This window comes from Raphanus sativus, chromosome 2, assembly GCF_000801105.2.
Source record: "Raphanus sativus cultivar WK10039 chromosome 2, ASM80110v3, whole genome shotgun sequence".
In the NCBI taxonomy this organism is placed as follows: Eukaryota; Viridiplantae; Streptophyta; class Magnoliopsida; order Brassicales; family Brassicaceae; genus Raphanus; species Raphanus sativus.
The window spans coordinates 38,777,162-38,798,270 of record NC_079512.1 but is presented as its reverse complement, the minus strand read 5'-3'; the positions used below and the strand labels follow the sequence as shown (position 1 = coordinate 38,798,270).

The window sequence follows — 21,109 nt, the reverse complement described above, 5'->3', positions numbered from 1 at the left end:
GTCCTACTTGACATCTAATTAAGGACATAATATTTGTTGAGTTAGGGTTGTTGATATATATATATATTAAGCGTTTGAGTATTAGAGAATGGATCAACCAGATCAAATTCATTAGTTCAAATATATACCGTTCTTAATATTCGCTACTTTTGCAACCAATAAATACTATTTAAATAGGTAAATACTCTCAACAGCTTTGATTGGACCCATACCTGGCACGAAAACATTTAATTTAGTTTGAATCTTTTTTTTTTGATGAGACGTAATTATTATTTTTTGTAATGTCTTGCCCATTTCAAGTTCGGTTGAAATGTTCTTTCTCTAGCTAGTCTTCGATCGACAAAGATAAACACTATTGGGCCATAAATTTAATATATTATTGTAGGCTAAAGTGATGTAATGGTTACGGATTGGTAGTGCGATCTGGACAGGATATGCCGTCCAGAAAAAAAAACCATATAACAAGGACAAATCTCGACGGTGCGTCATGTTCTTACTTAATTATGTTTGATCATCATATAATTATAATTTTCTGTCTTAATTCAGTATAGGTAATATTACTTCGTCATTGTGTTGAACCAATCTTCTTCCATTTTTGGGTTATGCCTACCATTGAGTTATCTGGACCAACAACGGAATATTATATCCGAACTCGGCAGATGCATCACTGGTTTCACATTAATTTGACATCATCGAGCCCATAAACAAGAATATACTACAATAGTAGTATTATCCCACGTTTTAGATTCAATTTAATATGTATTTGGTAACCCGCTTCTTAAGGAATTTCCCCTTTTTTATTTCTCTATTCTTTTTCACTTGAATCAAATTAGTTGTTTTAATTTAGATCAAAAGGCAAATGAGAGAAAGAGACGGAGTTATCATAACTGACGGCAGAAATAAGATAGGTGAGTTGTCACGTGAAGGATGAACAATAGGTTTAGACAGCAACCCAGATTCCATGAAACACGTGAAGGATGAAGTCAAAAACTTAATATTTTGAATCGTAAATTAGGAAGAGTCATCAGTCATGTAAAAGTCTTCTAAAACATATTAACGAAAACTTATTTCTTGCTTCTATTGTTTTAGAACTTATAGAAGCCATTCATTAGAAAAATGAACTTATAGAAGTATATTTTACTACATATAGTTCTAGTAACGTATATAAAATTCTATTTAGATAGTAAATTACATAGCTATAAAAATTCTAAATAAGCTACATATAATTATTCTTTTATACTTAGATGATGAACTATGTTTTACATATTCTTCTGTATGTATAAAGACTCATAATGTCAACTTGATCCTGCTCAAGCAATCCACCATACAACTCTAACTTGTTTTTTGGCCATCTAACTCTAAATTATTTATCACACATTACTTTACGGTATTACTCAAAAAATGGAGATGATATACGGTTAAAACAAAAAAAGCAATATATACATATATAAATATTTTGGATATAACTCTAATAATAGTATTAGTCAAATTGTTTTTTTTTCTAAAAACAAAGTCAATAATAATGACAATAGTAATAGTAGCAATAATTATAAGAATAATAAGAAAATAATGCTATAAACAAACATCAAAACTAAACATTATTTATTAATAATTTGTAACATAGTTCCCAATAGATTTGACAGTAGATCTATGTCCAGCATGTCAATATTAACTTAACTATAAAGTGTAATTTCTGCTGTATACGTATATCGGGTTAGCTAGATTCACCAAAAATCTTCACTAGATCATAATATTTTTTTTTTTTTTTTTGATCAAACCATACTTGTATTTAAATCATAGAGGTTCAAACTCCATCAAAAGAGGATACAACAAAGCTAAATCGAGCCAAACAAACCAAAGAGCTGGTAAAATAAAAGATAGGATGGCGACACAAATCATAAAAAGATACCATAAGAAATCGCATTACAACGGTTTCATAAGCTTCTTGAAAGATAGCATCTAGTGTAACCCATAGGACCACACATACTACACCAGACGCAGAGGAGAGCACTCGATGGGAGGAAGATCCTTGCAATACCAACGACGGCGCTTGTAAATCCAAATCACTCCATACAAGAGGACATATTGGAAAAAGGGGGTGCTCCAAGCAGGAGACAAACGGATAACCTGTACCCGCCATAATCATATTCATCCAGCTAACTATAGCAATGAACTTCTCCTTCAACTGCCACCAAAAGGAGAAATACCAATACACAAGACCAAAAGCTAGAATGAATACAGTAAGACTGCACACAGCAGTAAGAAGACTGCACACAGCAGTAAGCCTGCACACAGCAGTAAGAGGACTGCACACAGCAGTAAAAGGACTGCACACAGCAGTAAGAGATCGCACCAAGGCGACATAAGGATCATCAAAGAGCACAATGGTAGAACCAACAGAAGTTAAGTCCGTAAGTACATCATTGGCTAAAGCTATGGTCCTCAATTCCAATGTCACACAGACAAATAGCTGGAAACCCATAAAAGTGAGGTTAGATAAGTCGGAGCCAGAGCTAATGGAAGACCAGTCCATGTGTCCACATGAAAACGACCTGCATACAGCACGGAACAACCGCCCATAGACGAAAGTACTACCACCGGTGGACACAAGAGGAACACCACCACCACCACTTATCTTAGAAACCATCCATGGAAGAGGAGGCTTTAGATCTAGGATTCGGGTAAGAGCTTGGGGAGAGTGAACGGAGAAGGAGATGGGACTTCGAGGAAGAGCGAGGAGAGAGGAAACGTCAGGAGGTTCTGGAGGTTCCGGTGGAACGATGGGAGAGGGAGCTTTAACCGGAGTGGGCTTACGCGGCGGCGGATCTGGAGGCGGCCTGAAACGCGACGGAGGAGCAGTCACCATCAAAGTCATGGAGGAGGAGAGTTGCTTCAAACGGAGGAGGAGGGATGAGCGGCGGAGCTGGAGCGGAAGAGAGCCATCCAAACGGCGTGCCTAGGGAAGCGGGCCTGAGAGGATATTTTCTCCTTTTTTCAAACGCAATTTGAGACAAATGCTCCACTAGATCATAATATATATTGCGACAAAAGTATACACATCTACAATAAAGTTCCACTTGGATGTAGGTTTCAGATGATAACAGTAAACAGATTAGATGTAATCAACGGTGAAAAATGATAAGAAATGAAAAATAAAAAATGATTAACAATACAGTACTTACAAAACAAATATCAAATTTGACCAATTTATTTATGTTCGGAACAACACAAAAAGTAGTATTCTGATAATTTTTGCTTATTAATAAAGTTTAGCTTTTTTCATTTTGAAATCAAAAGAAAAACTCCCTTATACACCATGATCAGTTAATGCTATAAGTATGTGTTTCTTCACATTTGTTCATGCATATTTTTCAAAATGGTTCTTTTAGATTTTAAATGATGGTATGCTCTAGAAAAAAAATGTGATGGTATGCTTATACTGTAGCAAAGTTATATACTAAATGTGTATATTACAAGGCGATTGCATAAAAAATATTAAACTATTACTTTTCATTTTGGAGTGACATGTTTAAAACGTCTTTTTATATAACAGATATGTAAAATATTTAATAACAATAACTGAAATAAAGAGAGGTTATCCACCTTCCTAATACTTTATCTTTTTCCTAATTCCTAATTCCTAATTCTTCCTAATACATTATCGCATTCCTTGACTTCACTATCCCGTTTTTTTTTGTAACACGACTTCATTATTCGGTTGAGATGATATATAAGGGTATAAGACACTCTTTTCAAAATATTTCAAAACTTTAATCCAATAGGTAAATTTTGACACCAAAAAAAAACCCAATAGGTAAACAGTAGTGACTAGACTTATGTACTGTATTCTATATATTTCCTCAGAACATATGCCAATATTACTATATTTTGAAACAGTGGATATGTATTAATTCTTCTCATCAGCATGATGATCTTGAATTAATCTTGAAGCTTAATGGTTTTCAGGTTCTTCTTTATTTTATTTTTGCTCTTCGTCCTATTTCACATTTTGTTTCATACTTTTGAAATAAAATACACAGAGCATTCCGCAAAGAAAAAAAGAAGAAGAAGAAGAAGAAGAATTCGATGCTTGATAGCTAATTTAGTCTTAACAAATACATATACTTATTATTTGCCGCGTTATACTTATGGCTTCATAAAGTATCAAAAAAGAACGAAGAAGACGATTTCCCCTAAAATTTATAGAAGATAAATGTAAACATTACCGTTAATATGTATGTTTCGAGACCGCCGATACATCACAAAATATTAACACACTTGAGTAATTTGGTATACAATTAAAAGACATACGATACACAAGAGGAAACATATACAACATGAACGAGAGTCAAAGAAAAATAATCATTGTCTCACACTGAATTAGACAAATAAGAGTGATAAACATCTTTATAAATCCAGAAATAATATAAATTGAAAATTGAATTGATATCGGTACGTAAGAGAGGAATGATTCTTCAACTATTCCAATCAAACTTATCAATAAAAATTAACTTTTTCATGGAGCACGAACTTTCGACGACATGTAAGCCCAAAGAAATCGACGTTTAGCATGAAATTTGAAACAAATCACAAGAACTTCGATAAAGCAGACCTCAAGCTCTTTACAACATCCATGAGTGTCATGTCGAAATCACTCTCCTTCTGCAAAAACACATTTACACTATAAGCGGTGTTACTCTAAAAGTTAGACCAAGTTCTTTGCTTGTATAATTGTATACGTGTGTCCCTGACAATATTTATGCATACCTTAGCTATAATGGTGATATCAAGTGTTGGTCCAAAGGGCAAAACACTTGAGTTGGTTACTGAAAAATTAAATTTCTCAATCTCGGCCATAATCTTGGCAACATGGCCCTTTTGCTTCTCGCAAAGGATCTTAATCAGGACATCTTTATCCGAGAATCTTACTTCGATTTCGGGAAGATCTAAGCCCGAGGAGCCATCTTCACAACACGAAGACGTAGATGATTGATTATTATCATCCAAAATCAGCTTAGACTTCTTCACAAGAACCACTGATTCTAACCTTCTTTCTCTCTTTTGTTCCTCAAACTCTCCTACTTTTTCTTGGAGATACTTGATATGCTTTAGTGCATCACCCAACACAGAAGCCTTGTCCATCTATACACATACTTTCAAAGAATTAACAATAATATTATTTTAAATAATATAAGAAGGGAGATTTGATGTGGTATGTACCTTTTTCAGACCAGGAACTAGAGAAGAAAGAGCTACAAATCGTTGAGTAAGTTTCTCTCTACGTTTTCTTTCGGCGATTATGTGATCTTGCGCATTAGTTTGGTTTCTGTGCAAAGGTTGAGCCCTCTTGGTCCCTTTTCGATTAATCGGCTCATTCATCCGACTTGGCGGCGCTCCACCCTCAACTTTGGGATTAATGGTTGAGTCTAGATAGGCGGGAGCGTACTCATGATCCATAGCATTTGGAGAGGCATTCTCGAAAGAAAGAATTCTTGAGGCAGGCTGATGATGAAGATGAGTCTTTGAATTAGGAGGAAGAGGAAAAGATGGTGGTGGTGGTGGCAATTTTGGTGATATGTAAGTTGTCTTCAGGATCTTGGATGGTTTCACTTCCATCAAATCATCGTAAGAAGGATCATTGATTGTGGTCCTAAGAGTTGAGAAAGTGTGTGGAAGAGTGTGTTGACCTTCATGGATCTCTCCTACTATTGAGTTCATCTGATATTGTTGAATGATGCTATTTTCTTCTAGTTCCTATATCATCACAACAACAAATAATAATATGGTGATTTAATATATGACCACACACGTTTTAGATGAATAGATAGATAGATGTGTATACATGTTTGTGTGTTTGTATACCTGCTCAGAAAACCATCTTGTGGAGAACGTATTCATCTTCTTATCTGGGAATCAAAATCTGATATAAACAAGAAAATATAAGTAAACTAATAATAGATCTTGGTTTATTCATATATATATGATCATGATCTGACATTTATGAACCGGCAGGGATCAAGAAACATTAATAAGTGGTGTGATTTATGTTTCTTGAATTCTAAAGAAAGACGTTTAGTTGGTGTAGCCCTAGAAAATTGAAGAAGGTTGTATCCAAAACAAAACAAAAAAGTTGTAGAATGTTGAATTGAAACTCACCTTCTTCCTGTAAGTGGAGAGAGAGACAGAGAGGTATTGGGGGTTTTCTGTGTGAAGTTGTATATACGTATATATAGACACAAGTATGGAGTAATTTGCACGTGTGAAATATATTTAAGAATATTCCGTTTTCTCCCCTTTTTTGGGTTTCCAACTAATCAACAAGATATATGCTTATGTGAGCTATATTACTTCTAATAACAACAGTATTAGTGGTTGTCTACATATTCAGTTTGATTAATAAACCTAGTACTGAATTTACCATACTTCACCACTACCCTTTTGTCTAATTTTTGATACAATTTTAATCAGTTAACACCGCTCTCTCTCCCCCTGAAAACACTTGTTCCGTTTTGCATCATCAATCATCGGTAACACACATGAACCTGTAGTAAAACAAATATGTTATTTTTTTTGTTCCTAAAAGAACCAATAAGAAGGAATGCATTACAGCTTCCTGATCGTATATCGAACATTCTTATACAGTAATAAGAGAAAAAAGACAGATGAGGACTGAGAAACTCTACATAAATTCAAAGCAAATGGTGGGTCCCAATATAATTGAATATATTCTAAATTTATTTAGTAATCTTTACTTTTATTGTGTAAAACTAAATGTGGAAGGCACCAACCAAAGATCTCCCTGGGATTTTGTGGGAATTTTCTATGGTATTGGGTTAGACATTGTTAAACTATCTGCTTTCCATTATTTTCTTTTCAAACAAAAAGTAAAAGAATACTATATAGGACAACAACAAAACAGTAATATTAATTTCCAAGTATTCATATATGATATGTGTAACCGTTTACTTTACACAACTTTTTAACCAGTAAGTTTTCAATCAGCTCAAGTATTTCATACACGGCTAGGTTAAATATGTCAGCATACCAAGATTGACTATCTTGCCAATCAGACGTTACAGCATCATAGATAGTCGACCATATATATTACTTCCTTTTTTTTTTCAAGCGACGCCCAGCGAGCTTAAATTGAGTTTCGGTGCGGGACGAAACTTCATGCGTAGCAGCGGAAGATATTTGGATTGATTCTCCATTAAGGTATTAATTAAGTTTGAAATAATTTAATTGAGCTTAGGAAATTAAACCTATTGATTATTGAGTGTGATCATAACAATAAAAGATGCCACTGAGTTTAAATAATGAAATGACATATAGAAAGAGTATATTTAGAGAAAACGTTTGCTTATCATATGGAAGTTGCATATGTTTTCACCTGTTCTCAATTAGGCTTTTTCCACTTTTTTTTGGGCCTTTTTAAAACTTTTTAAGTTCCTCCGATCAAGTTGTAAAGAAAACATTTTCCAGCTTTGGTAATAAAATTCACATTTTATCCAAAAAAAAAAGTTGCATATGTGCGTCAGTTAAACGTTACCGCCGGTCAAATAAATTCGTAATACTTTCTTAAGGATTGGTTCAATCAAAATTATCATTTGAGTTTAGTTTGATCTCTATATAGACCCATTATAAATCATTGACATGTTATTGTTTGTACATAGTCGTTAACAGAGAGACAAGACACATGTGGACAGTTTCATGAGCTCTTGTGTCTTGTGCAAACGTGCTAGTCTGAATATAGTTAAAAAAGTTCCATATATCATGACATCACTTAGGTAAAAAATGTTAAGATTCTAGTATTATTTAATACTATTAAATATTTATCGAAAGTGTTGAACTTCATAGAAATGCTAGGCAAACAAAATTAAAAGGCACGTGAGCTATTAACTATTGAACTAGAACTGCCAGTTCAGTTACAGGCTATCTCTCTCGCTCTATATGCCTCCCCATTTATTTACTCACTCGCATGATAGAAGCATTTTGGCTACTGCGAAAAAGGTTTACGATTTTAGATCCGTTTTTAAATTGATTTCATATCTCCAGATCTATATACTAAATTACTTCTCATATAAAATATAACTCTCTCGATCTGTATCATTGGCTAACGTGGGCGCCTAATTATTCCTGAAGTCAAACCCTAAATGGAAACGAAAGAAAACAAACAGATACAGACAAATGTGTATACAATTAAAACAGATAAATATTATTATAGAAGCTTTAAGATACTTTTAGTGAGACTAGACCTTTTAATTATTTATTTTCTCTGCCATTATGTGTTGGTTTATGAATTTAGAGCAAGTTGGCCCTATAATTGATGGATTTGCTGTGGTTTGATAGCTCTGTTTCATCCTAATCCTTAGTTTTTTAACCTAACAAACTTATTAATGAACCAAAAGAAATCTTCAGAACACAGTTTCCGAATGAAACGAACCCTAAAACATTAACTAGGCCCATATGACAAAAAATAAATAAACGTACCACTTCCGTTCCAAAAAATCAATGTTTAGGAAAAAAATTATTTCAAAAAGATATATTTTTAATTCAGTATTTAATGGTAAATTGTAAAATCTAAAAATATAATTGTGTTTATTAAAATTATATTAGTTAAAAATTATGACGAATAGTTAGTTACAAAAAATATTATATTAATAATCAATATTTTATATGTTTTTTTAATACATGTAAAAATTCTAAAACATAAATCTTTTGGAAAGTACAGATGGAGCATCATTTAATAGTTGTGATATAGATCAACAAAAAAATTGCGACTTGAATATGCAAATACAAATACAATTACCAATTTACCAGCATAAAACAGCATGCTTTAATTGATGTGGTCATGTCTTCTGTTCATAGAAATATTCAAACCCATTTTTGTCCTTTATTCTTTTTCATTGTACTGATGTCTTCACTTAATTGCCTGGTTCATTACAAAGACAACCACTTGCAACAAGATCGATCCTAAAGTGGAGCTCCACATGAAACATTGAATGGGCTTGTATGCATATTGTTTCTGTTATATACTTGCATCTCATTTGCTTCCTTTAACTGTCACACAAATCAACCAAACAAGATAGTGATCTAGAACCTGAAACTTTATTTTATTTTGGCTAAGAATCTATAACCTGAAATTACCCTGCAAACATTCTTCAGCTTCTCAGATTATTCCATATACTACCCCCTTTCTTTCAACTTGCCGTGTAAACATTCTTTCTGAGCGTGACCTCTGTTCAGCGCACATCACTATACAAACGATCTTTGATTTCTACAAGCTTTCTTTTAACTGGATCCTCAAAAGCGCCTTGGCAGCGTTAACTATACCTCGAATCTTTCTCTACGATAGATCATCAAAGTTTCAACGAACAAAACCATACATTGAATACATATACAACAACCAAACAAGCACTAGCCCCATGTAAACTTTAACAATAAAATTTGACTCAACCAAAGCACTGATCAGAAACTTGTGGGAATTTGAGTCCAAGCTAAGCTCTTGATAACAATCTCAAACAATAGAGATTGGATACTCAAAGAACTTATTGAAACATAAATAAGAAGTAGCTCAGTGAGCTTTATTGTGCAAGAAAGTAAAGATCTTTAGATTGTCACCAAGAACACAAGAACTAAAATTGATATATCATTAAGGATAAGAGGGGCTGCCTTTCAGGGCAGCAAGGTTGCAAGACATTAAGCATATAGCGACATATATATAGTCCTAAGAAACCTAGTTACAAGAGCTTAGATAATGGGCTTGCGGTCTTTACTTGGGCCTTGCTAATACTCCCCCGCAAACTTTGCATCCGTTTCTAAGGTGTGAAGTTTGTAAAGGCAACTGAAAGTGGCTGGATGGAAGCATGAGCTGTTGAAGATGATTGAGATGTAGGAAGATTGTTGAATTCACCATGGAGAATAAACTTAGTGTGAGATCTTTTCAGGTCTGTACATGGCAAGTATTGCATGACTCACTCAGAGGTATTCTCTTGATACTTGGCGAGTTTAGTCAATCTCACTCAGAGGTACTTAAAGCCTATTTGTCTCACTAAGAATATGGGTTTCTCTTACCCATTCTCCTAAACTATCTCATGAAGAAGAACCCTCTTTCCATACATATTAAACAATCCTACTCACTTTATGCTTCCTATCCATTAGCCACTATCATCTTCTATGTCTCTTTGACATTGTACCAAACACTTGATGTGCATCAAAATGGAAACCTCCTTCCATATACCCATCGTTAGCAAAAACCAGAACCAGCCTAAGCATCGTAGTGTTCCAAACCTATCTAAGTTCTCAACCTAAGAATATACGCCAACCAGCAACTCAAGCCCACAAACGACATTTAATCTTTCATCATTTGTTCTGTCTCAATAGAAAGAAACAGAGCTGGTACCGTAGATAAGTCGTGAGTGAATAAGTCTTCATTCTTCTCTGTCCATTCCGAGACCTGCCTAAAGCTTCAACGACAACATCTTGTAGCAACTTTCTCGCCCACTTTTATAGACACCGCAACGTTTGAGAGAATGGATACTCGTCGGATCTGACATGAAGCTTCGAAAACCCAATGACGTCTCTTCAAAGAAGAAACCGGCCTCCCTTGTGAAGTAGAAGCGGGTGAGACTCTTTCCATAGAAAAGCTCGGGCCTTTTTTTTTTTTTTTTGGAGCTTTGGTGATGGAAAAGTAACGGAGAAAGATTGGAGCTTTAGTGGTAGAGGTTGGTCGTAAGTTTAAAGCTGGTGAGGACAAAACCCATAAAACAGGATCTACTCCCTGGTGCTCTGATACCATGATAACAATCTCAAACAATAGAGATTGGATACTCAAAGAACTTATTGAAACATAAATAAGAAGTAGCTCAGTGAGCTTTATTGTGCAAGAAAGTAAAGATCTTTAGATTGTCACCAAGAACACAAGAACTAAAATTGATATATCATTAAGGATAAGAGGGGCTGCCTTTCAGGGCAGCAAGGTTGCAAGACATTAAGCATATAGCGACATATATATAGTCCTAAGAAACCTAGTTACAAGAGCTTAGATAATGGGCTTGCGGTCTTTACTTGGGCCTTGCTAATAGCTCTCAATTAAATCGGGTAAAACAGCATTGCTTATATGTAAACTATGTAAAATGTCTAATTTAAAATGCGTAACTCTTTCTCAGACATTGATTTTACTAATAATCATCATTTGAGCTAGTTTGATCCTTTTTCAGAACCCTAGACTTAAAATATTGGAATCTCATGGTTTGTAAATAGTACTAGTTATGAAGAGAGAGACACACAGGCCTGGAGACACATGTGGACACTTGCATGTCATGGGTTCTTGTGTCCTGTGCAAACGTGCTATTCTGAATACAGTAAAAGAGGTGAGTTGTACATCAGTAAGTTTAAAAATGAAAAATAATTTAAACAACAATCGTAAGTGTAAAGAACCACGTAGAAATGCTAAGCTATGCAAAAAAAAAACACGTGGGCTATTACATAACCAACGACTAATAGAAAATAAAAGCCAGTTAATTTACAGCTAATCTCTGTCTCCTCCATTACTAAGCCCCATGATAGAAGCATCTTGGCTACTGCAATCAAGATTTCGTATTTATACTAGTATTATTTACATTAAAATTTCAATATAGATATCCCAGTACCATAACTTTTCAAAACTCCAACTATATACATGATTAGGGTATGATTTTAAAATCTTATTTCAATTCTCAAGAATTAATCCGTATCATTGGTTAAACTGCGAGAGGGTAATAACATTTTAAAGTCAAACCCTAACATGCAAACGAAAAAGAACAAACAGATACAGACAAATGGTAATAGAATCAAACAGAGAACCTTATCTGAATATGTCACGCAAGAAAACCTTTAGTGAGACTTGATTCTTTAATTATTATTATTTTTCCACAGCAATTATATGTTGGTTGATGAATTTAGAGAACACTTGACAATATAATTGATGGATTTGATATGGATATGATGGCACTGTTTCATCTTAATCCTCAAATGTTTAACTTAACAAACTTGAAAATGACCTCTAACCAGCTGCTAATTGATTACTTCAAATTTGAATATCTGATGCCTTTTATTAATAGAGAAAGAAGAAACGTACTATGACTTGTACCTAATATCGCATTAGCAATCATATTAACAAGAAACTAAAAGTGATGATGTATCACCGATAATAACACCCTGTAAACAACAAATGATTTAATGGTTCATCTTCTGTCTCTTCTCCTTTCTCATGAGTCTTTCTCGCTTTTCATCTTCTTCTATCAACCGTAGTTGTTCCGCGTCTTCTTTCTTCGCAAGTTTCTCACTGTTATCAAACAAACAAACAAACATGAACTTTGGTTTCCCGTGGAAATATTCAAAAACATCTTAACCATTGCTGGTAATGTAAATATGTACGTACCTTCGTTTCTCTTCTTTGATGATATCTTCTAAGGTAGCTTCCATGCATCTGTCATCATAATCATCTAAATCACGCCTGGCAAAACGATCAGTCTTGCACATCTCTCTAATCATTCTCAACGCCTCTTCATCTTCTTCTGACAGCTTCTTCTTCAGTTGATGAGCTTGCTTCAATGGTGGTTTGCTAACCTCCCGTTGTTTGGAAGGAGGCAATGCTTGTTTTCTTGGAACCACTTGAGAAGATCGTTTGGTTTCGTTGGAAACTTTCCTCTGTTCTTTGGGATCAGATGTCAATGGCTTTGATGAGGAACTTGGCTTCTGAGTTAGCTTCTTGCTATGGTCCATTGGTACAGATATTCTTGCAGGAGCTGCTGGCCTCTGAGGACGTAATTTGGAACCAAGCTTTGTTTGTGGTTGACCTTTAGTAGATGAACGTGGTCTTGATGAATGGCTTCCTCTGGAACTGGCTCTAGAGTTGGGAACAAGAGAAGAAGGTGGTTCCTTAATGGAAACAGGAAGCTCGGCATCATCAGAGAAAAGGAAAGAGTAGTCTCTTGATTCTTTAAGTTGCTTAGCTTTTCTTTTCAACTGTTGCAAGAAAAAAAAGGCATATTAATATTAGCAAAAGTTAACCTCACTCATTTAAGCAAAACATCAAAATCAATGATTGCGTTTGGAATTTTTTTACCTCATTAGCTTCTGAGACACTCGTTGGACTAGGAGTACTCTTGTTCTGCACGCATTACAAGAAAAGCAATTTCATCAGCATCAACAACAAGAGCTTGTATGAAACAGAAACGGTTGGGATGAGATTTTTACAATTTGGATCGAGTCGAGCGCTTTAGCGGCAAGAAGCTCGTCTTTTAAAAGTGGTTTGCTTTCTTGTAATACTCTTGAAGCAATACCAGGCTGAGAAGGACCAAAGAAGCTACCAAACCTAATAAGAAGAAGAAAGAAAACAGAGTTATTTAATATTCTTGCTTAATTATATAAAACACAAAGCAGCATTAAATGAAGAAATTAATATCACTTACTCGTGTAGTTTTTGTCTTTTGCTTGGCATTGAGTCTTCTTCTGAGGTTGGAGCAAGAAGATCGTTTCCGTTTTGAGTCTTGTTCCTGATGGATTCCTTAATACGTTGACGAAATTCAAGAAACTCTGCTTCAGAACGTCGCTTCAGTTCTGTAAGATAGTTTGATGACATAGTGATTTGCCCTGCAAGGTAGAAACCAAGTAAACAAAAGAGAAGAGAATTAGGGTTTCTGCCTCTCAAAGCAGGCGGCAATCAACTAGACAAAAACGACATTATAACGCATGAGGCGGCTCCAGTACCAATTCACAAACTAATCTTAGGGTTTAAAGTTTCTACCAGATACAATAACGTAATTAACTAGGACAAGTTTCAATTAGGTTTGATCACTGGAAACGAAAGACACTTTGCAACAAGAAATTATTAGCAATGTTGATATTACTATAACTTAAAAGAGAAACTTACTTTGAATCCACACGAAGGATCGATACTGCTTGGTCTCAGAGGAAAATAGACGAAGCTTGCGATTTAGTTGAGAGACTCAAAGAGAGCGAGAGAGAGGATATGAAGAAATACAAATATATTATTGTGAAGTTTTTATAGGCGAAAGGATTTGGGTTTTCGAATTTCCTTTCTACTGTTTTCAGTTTCCTTTTCTTTTCCTTTTGAGTTAGAAAACACTAATATAATTTTTATTTCTTCAGATATTATCTACCTTTTTTCTAAGAGTATTTTTTTAATCAACCTGAACCTGGTTAAAATTTTATTTTAAAGAATATATATTATGTTATGATTAATGTATAAAGATATGAAATTACGTAATGGCCATATAAAAATGACTATTTCATTAATGAATTATGTATTTGTCCAATGGACCAGACAATATTATGATTAGCCCACTTCTGCAATATAAACTCTTCTTAAATTATTTTAACGAAAATAAATGAAAAAAGATGAAATCATAAGGTCATATTTCATATATCAACCACGTTTGGAAGTTCTCGAGACCACTTCATATCAAGTACTCTCTCAACAAACACACACACAGAGTCCTTTATTCTTGATAATATATCTTTTGTTTTTTTTGGTTTCGACAACATCACATCTCTTAAAAGATAGGACCAGCAGCGAGAATCTCCTCCGTGAGCTTACCATCCACACCAATCTTGTGGCTAGCAAACGTCTCAAAGTTCTTCTTGAACAAACCTCCCAGCTTCAACAGAGTCTCCTTATGTGCTTTCTTATCAGACCACTGCATTTTTTTCAAGAGTTCATCAGTTATCAATAATTCAAAAAGAGTTTTGATAGTTTTTTTTTCTTTTTCTAGAGAAACTAACCGAGTTGACAGGATCCAAGATCTCAGATGGTATCCCTTCGATCTCAGTTGGGATTTCAAACCCAAAGATATCGGTTTTCTTGTAGTTGGCCTTCAAAAGGCTACCTGAATGGATTGCATCAATGATCTTCCTAGTATATGCCAGCTTGATCCTGTTTCCAACACCATAGCTGCCACCAGACCAGCCAGTGTTAACGAGCCATCCGGTAGCACCTTGTGACTTCATCTTTTCGGCTAGCATAGCTGCATACTTTGTAGGATGCAGCATTATGAACGCTGCACCAAAGCATGCTGAGAATGTTGCTGTTGGCTCCTTGATCCCATCCTCTGTCCCAGCAACCTAATGTACATATTCTCACATTGTTTGGTTAAGCTCTTAAAGGTCATGGAAACTGATCACCAACATAAAAGAAATTCTTGGAACGTACCAGAGCAGTGTAACCACTGATGAAGTGGTACATGGTCTGCGCCAGATTCAGCTTGCTCACAGGTGGGAGAACACCAAAGGCATCACAGGCCAGAAGTATCACGTTCTTGGGGTGTGGACCAACACAAGGTATTTTCGCATTTGGAATGAACTCAATCGGGTATGCAGCACGTGTGTTCTCTGCAAGACAAGAAGAATCAACGATGATCATTCGGTTGCTTAAGAGAAAATAAAGATTAAATTATTTTTACCTGTAACAGATTTATCAGAATAGTCCACTTCTCTAGTGTGCTCATCAAACACAACATTTTCTAAAACTGCATACAAGATCAAAACTCTATTGTTATCTCACAGTTTTGTAATAACAATTCAAATATAGATTGTGTGTTCTTTTTACCTGTTCCAAATTTGATGGCGTTCCAGATATCAGGCTCCTTCTCCCTCGAAAGATCAACGCACTTAGCATAGCATCCTCCCTCAATGTTCGAGACACCAGTCTCAGTCCAACAATGCTCATCATCTCCAATCAGATACCTATTGTGATCAGTAGACAGTGTCGTCTTCCCGGTCCCTGAAAAAACCAACATTCATAGAAAAAAAAAAAACTTCAGTCTCAATCCACACAGCTCATTACAGCACAAAAGGCAATCAGTTGTTCTTATTTTGTTGTCCCTTCACCATCACCAAATCATGGTGACGACACTACCAGTATACCTGACAGTCCAAAGAAGAGAGCAACATCTCCATCTTTCCCCATATTGCAACCAGAGTGAAGGGAGAGGATCCTACGCTTAGGCATAAGGTAATGCATCACACTGAAAAGACCCTTCTTCATCTCACCCGCATACTGAGTCCCCAGTATAACCATCTCCCTCCTACTGAGATTTAAGTCCACGCTAGTGGAGGAAGTCATGTAGTGAGTGTAACGGTTACACGGAAACTGTCCAGCATTGTATATAGTGAAGTCCGGAGTACCGAAGCTCTCAAGCTCCTCTGGAGTTGGTCGGATACACCTGCCACCCCTCACCAATTATCCATTTTGTTGTGTATTCATTCATTCACTCAACGCCAGGCTCAAGAGGGTACAACATTGTTGTTCATAAACATTAAAAAGGAAAAGGTTTTTAAGTCTTACATGTTGTGCATAAAGAGTGAATGGTAAGCTCTAGCTGAGACGATCCTGACTTTGATTCTGTTCTCCGGATCCCAGTTCAAGAACTGATCATTCACAAACACCTAACAACCCCCAAACCGTAACAACACGTTTATTAACTAAGATCAAAACTCTAAAGATCACAAGAGGTTGATTCAAAGTTTATACCTTTTCCAAGGAGTTCAAGTAATCAACAGCTCTTTCTCTGTTCACCATGAAGGTATGTTCATCCATCTCGATATTCGGCGAACCCCTAAAATCAAAATTTCAAAAAAGATCAAATCTTTGATGATTTCCATCTGAAACGGAGTTATGAAAACAGAGGATAAACAGAGTAAAACAGAGGAAAAACAGAGTTGCGAAAACAGAGGATACTCACTTTCCCCACCAAAGCTCGCCCTCTGTCGTCGCATCTCTAACGACACGCTTATCCCTGGGAGCACGACCAGTCTTGGCCCCCGAGAGCGTCGCCAAAGCTCCATTGGAAGTGATGAACGAACCTTTCTCGTACTTGATAGCCTGCTCGTAGAGCTCTGCAGGAGAAAGGTTGTAGAGGACGTGGGTGAATTTCAAGGAGCTGTCACTGACGGCTCCTAAGTCCGGAGTGAAGATGGAGTGATGCTGGCCGTGAGCGTACGGAGTAGTGGAACCGTCGGCCTTCTTCTCCGCCGGGTCTCCTCTCACCACTTTGGGTCCTGACTCTCTCGTCAACGACGCTAATGATGCACTGTCTCACACACCAAAAATTTAAATTTATTTTCCACGTGTCATTTTATACCACGTGTCATGTACTTAAATATTTCATCGGGTAACAGTCGCTATGGTGCATTAAATTCTCTCTAAATAATCCTTACAACAAAATAGATAATTTATTGAGCAAAAACGTAAATTATATCAAACTAAAAGACAATTCTAAAAAAAAAACTCCTGATTTTGTTATTATTTTTATAAGAAAACGATCGACACGAAAACGCAATATTTTGCTTAATTCGATATAAAATATTTTAAATCTAACAAAACTTAGTTATAAAAATCTGTAACGTCTAAATCATCTAGTAATGTTAATAAAGTTATAATGGACCTGATAGACTGGAGTTGAATCTTCTGGCGCTCCTCCTCCGATGCGAAAGCGGCAGCGCCGCTTTGGTTAATAGGCGTTGTGGGAGCAGAACGCTTCTTCTGTAACGAGTGAAGCTCATCGATCGTCGTCGCCTTCACCGTCGGACCACTGTCATCGTGGCATATTTCGCTACCCCTCTTAGCTCCCGTTGTTATCTTCGGCATCGCCGGTCCTTTCGGGAAGCTGAATCCTCCGTCACCGTTAGCATTTCCATTACCTGCCGACATGTTTTTTTCCGTTTCCTGTAACCACACACAAAAACTTATTAACTCCTAAGTCTTAGCGTTACACTATAATTAAAAAAACACCCTCGACGTTGATTATTATTACCGGAGGAAGGAAGAGAGATCACGATCGAGAAGACTTGAGAAAGATAAAAGAGATTAATGATCGGAGGAGAAGATCATTTGATGTGTATGGAAGAGACGATGAAATGATGCGAAGTGAAGAGAGGCCCAAAGTGGGCTTTTTAAAGGTTAGATTTTTTAAACCATGGTTAATATTTAACCTTGATTAATGGTTAAGAGTTAACTATAGTTAAGATCTATCCTACCTAGGAGGAGCCCATTTTTAATTTTTTTTTTTCTCTTCCTAACATCATAGCCGCTGGTCTGATAAAGATGACTAGACCATTTATTACGGGCCCCTACGTGATAATGTAAGATAGTTTTGATAGTTTTCTGATGAAAAAAGTATTTATCAATTTTTTGTTTGAAAAATTTGGATTGCTCTCCTACGGTTGAATTCCACGTAGTTGGTATGAAATTCAACTTTAGTTCGGGAATCAACAATAAGATTTGACTTTGCTAACAATAATTAAACCATACTATATAAAAGGGATTTATCTAAAATAGTTTTGATGGGAAATAAATCCTTAAGAAACCAATGTTAACGTGTAATAATTTTTCTCTCCAACCTCTCTCTACAAAACAAGCCGCCGTGAAATCTTGATTCCGGCCGACGGGTGGGCTTTCACAGCCACCGTCGGTCCGGCTTACGTTTTTTTAGTTTTCTTTTCGGTTTTTTCAGTTTAAATAGTATCGGCTCCGGGTTTTCCCGTTTTGACTCCGACGACGTTCTTTTCCGATGAAGTCGTCCGGCTTTGACTCTGGCGTCGTCGCTTCTCTTCTGGTGATGACGGCCGGCTATAGGTGTTGTTCGATGGAGGCTGTCTGTCTCGATTGCTATCGAGTGATATTCTCCGATGTCAGGGGTGGTGAAGACGAAGACGGATGCGTTGCAGACGCATGCCGTGGAAGTGGACCGATGAAGCGTCGTATTGTCTTGCGGCGGTTTTCATTCGGTGTCAGGCACCGATGCAACCCTATACCTCCAATACAGTCGTTGGAGGTGGGTTTCGTCGGCAAAGAGAACGGAGATGGAGTTTCTCCGATTTGGTTGGGTTCGATTCGGAAGGTCGGCGGCCGGATGTTTTTCTCCGGCGTTTGGACCTCGATCTGGTGAAAAGGAGACGCGTGGTTCGAGCGGTGGTTGGAGTGGACACGTGGATGGTCACGGGAAGACTTCACACGCGTGGCAGAGTCACCGTTTTCCTTTCTAGTTTGGGCTAGGCCCAAGTTCATTTACCCTTCATGTCGGGTTTTTACTGATGTAATCGGGCCTGATGGCTCTTCTGCTTTTGTTTAGTTTGGGCTGGGCTCAATGTTTGGGCCTTGACCTTAATAATATTTTCATAGATGGGAAAAAAAAAAAAAATGTTAACGTGTAATAAGCAAGCAACTTGGTTTTCATTCAGCTCGTTTTAGAAAAAAAAATCGAAAGAAAAATCTGTGAGTTGTGCAACCCATGCCATGATTTTACTTTTTTTTTTTTTTTTTTTTTTTTGATTAACCAGGTGGTTGACCCCTTCGGGACCCATCCACCTAGGCCCGGCGCCAGCCTGTGTCTGTACCGTTTAAGGCCCTGGACACGCCTCCCCTCCCCGCGAGTCGAACTCGGGTTGCCCCTCAGTGACCGAAGCCTGGGGTGTACCACTGGACTACGAGGTCCGGGTATGCCATGATTTTACTTGAAAGTTTTTTTTTCTTATTTTACTTGAAAGTTTGATTCGTTATACAATAATTTTTGCAAGTGTCATTTTTATCAAGTTGTTTTCAGACTTAAATTTTTATTTTTCGAATAGAAATTTATAAATTTATCACAATGATGATATCACTAACGACATTATTTTAGTTATTTTTATCATGGCTTTTGTTTTATTTTAGTTGTTATGTAGTCTGAGATCGTAAGTGTGTTATAATTATCAAATGAACACATCCGTTTTGTGCTCGTTACTATGATACTTTGCCAATCTGATCAATATGTGGAAGGTGTATGTAACTTTAACTGACTTTGAGGGAAGACAGATCACAGGCAACTTGATGTTGGGCAATACCAGAAATAAAAGAAAACTAACTCTTTGTTAAATTTTAACGTTGCTATTTAAAGTAAAACGACTATTCAATAGTGAAATCATTTTCACGATTTTAAGAGGATTTTGTGTCTTAATTTTTTCAAAAGAGAACTAATATTGTTCCCAAATAGTTTCTATCTTTTTATTTAATGTTCAAAAAAGTATTTATATTTCGACTTGTCCTATTTTATCTGTACCGATAAAGTAAAACAGATTTGAAATTCGCTTGGTCGTTTTAGCAGAATATCAAAACGATTATATTTTAGGAGTGGGCACGCATCTCAAAGCAAGCGGATTCGTAGGAAGACACGCAAGGCTGAAAACACGTATATACATACGAACACTGATTTATAATTAGATTCGTACTGTAGTTCGATATGTATCAGGAACATACAAGTACAAGGTTACGTTATGATTGTTAATTTACAATTTACAAGTACCTTCATCACGTCGTTTTGGTATTTGATGTTTATGTCAAATCACTTGATTATGTCAATTATCAGTAATGATAAAGTCTAGCTTTCCGAGCCCAAAAAGGGGAGGAGAATAATGTTTTCAGAGACGTAGCAAATTGCATGCAAGCATGGGCGCAGGGTAATGAGTACAAGATAATAAACAGACTGTAACCATTTTCAAAAAGCTGGGGCCAAGAATCTACCCTTCGGATTTTAAAAAACAAACAAATAAAAGACTTTTAACAAATAAAAGTCTTGTGATGGCTAGATTGGTATTAATTGTGAAATGAAAAAGGTGTATGTAATTGTCATAAAGTAGGCGCTACGTAATATCACTATTGAACACGGGGTTCGCATTTTGATGACAGATATATATGTTTATTAAAACTTATCTTTAGCTATAAGAGAATATGCATAAATCTCCAGTAAGATACAAACGTATGTTTATAAACTTTTAGTTACCACAAATGTCTATAGGGTTAAGACTTAAGATTGAAAGGTATAGGGAGATGAAAGTCTTTGGTTGGCACACATGTTAACGTGATGGAGAGAGCTCACAATTCACAACTAACGCGCGAGAGTCCCATAAAATTTCATGAGTTTTTTTTGGGTTGTCGGTCTTGGCCGTGACCGATAGATGCTCACATCAATGATCTAAATTCAAAAAAAGAAAAGCAAAAGTTATTGTTAATTTGAATATTAATTCAATGCTGAATATATTGAGAAAGCTATATATATAGTACATAGTTTGTCAA

The 21,109-nt window shown here is 36.1% G+C and overlaps 3 protein-coding genes across 3 annotated transcripts; all 3 read right to left on the bottom strand.

Annotated features, from left to right (window-relative positions):
- Positions 1-4,352: 4,352 nt before the first annotated feature.
- LOC108841416 (transcription factor bHLH25) lies at positions 4,353-6,191 on the bottom strand. The gene is made up of 5 exons (XM_018614171.2): positions 6,157-6,191; positions 5,863-5,920; positions 5,221-5,754; positions 4,768-5,142; positions 4,353-4,662 (listed from the first exon to the last, which is right to left on the bottom strand). The coding sequence occupies exons 2-5, from the start codon at positions 5,896-5,898 to the stop codon at positions 4,588-4,590; spliced, it is 1,020 nt and encodes a 339-aa protein (XP_018469673.1). The 5' UTR covers positions 5,899-5,920; positions 6,157-6,191; the 3' UTR covers positions 4,353-4,587.
- Positions 6,192-9,633: 3,442 nt separating this feature from the next.
- On the bottom strand, positions 9,634-14,052 carry LOC130508327 (uncharacterized). Its single transcript, XM_057003775.1, has 6 exons — positions 13,916-14,052; positions 13,455-13,635; positions 13,240-13,357; positions 13,109-13,153; positions 12,422-13,008; positions 9,634-12,325 (listed from the first exon to the last, which is right to left on the bottom strand). Exons 2-6 carry the CDS (start codon positions 13,622-13,624, stop codon positions 12,217-12,219), a joined length of 1,029 nt encoding a protein of 342 aa, XP_056859755.1. The 5' UTR covers positions 13,625-13,635; positions 13,916-14,052; the 3' UTR covers positions 9,634-12,216.
- Positions 14,053-14,404: 352 nt separating this feature from the next.
- LOC108841419 (phosphoenolpyruvate carboxykinase (ATP) 1) lies at positions 14,405-17,969 on the bottom strand. Its single transcript, XM_018614174.2, has 11 exons — positions 17,817-17,969; positions 17,448-17,728; positions 16,746-17,093; positions 16,535-16,619; positions 16,349-16,449; positions 15,928-16,226; positions 15,611-15,784; positions 15,465-15,530; positions 15,215-15,393; positions 14,788-15,126; positions 14,405-14,702 (listed from the first exon to the last, which is right to left on the bottom strand). Exons 2-11 carry the CDS (start codon positions 17,711-17,713, stop codon positions 14,559-14,561), a joined length of 2,001 nt encoding a protein of 666 aa, XP_018469676.1. The 5' UTR covers positions 17,714-17,728; positions 17,817-17,969; the 3' UTR covers positions 14,405-14,558.
- Between the last annotated feature and the right edge of the window lie 3,140 nt (positions 17,970-21,109).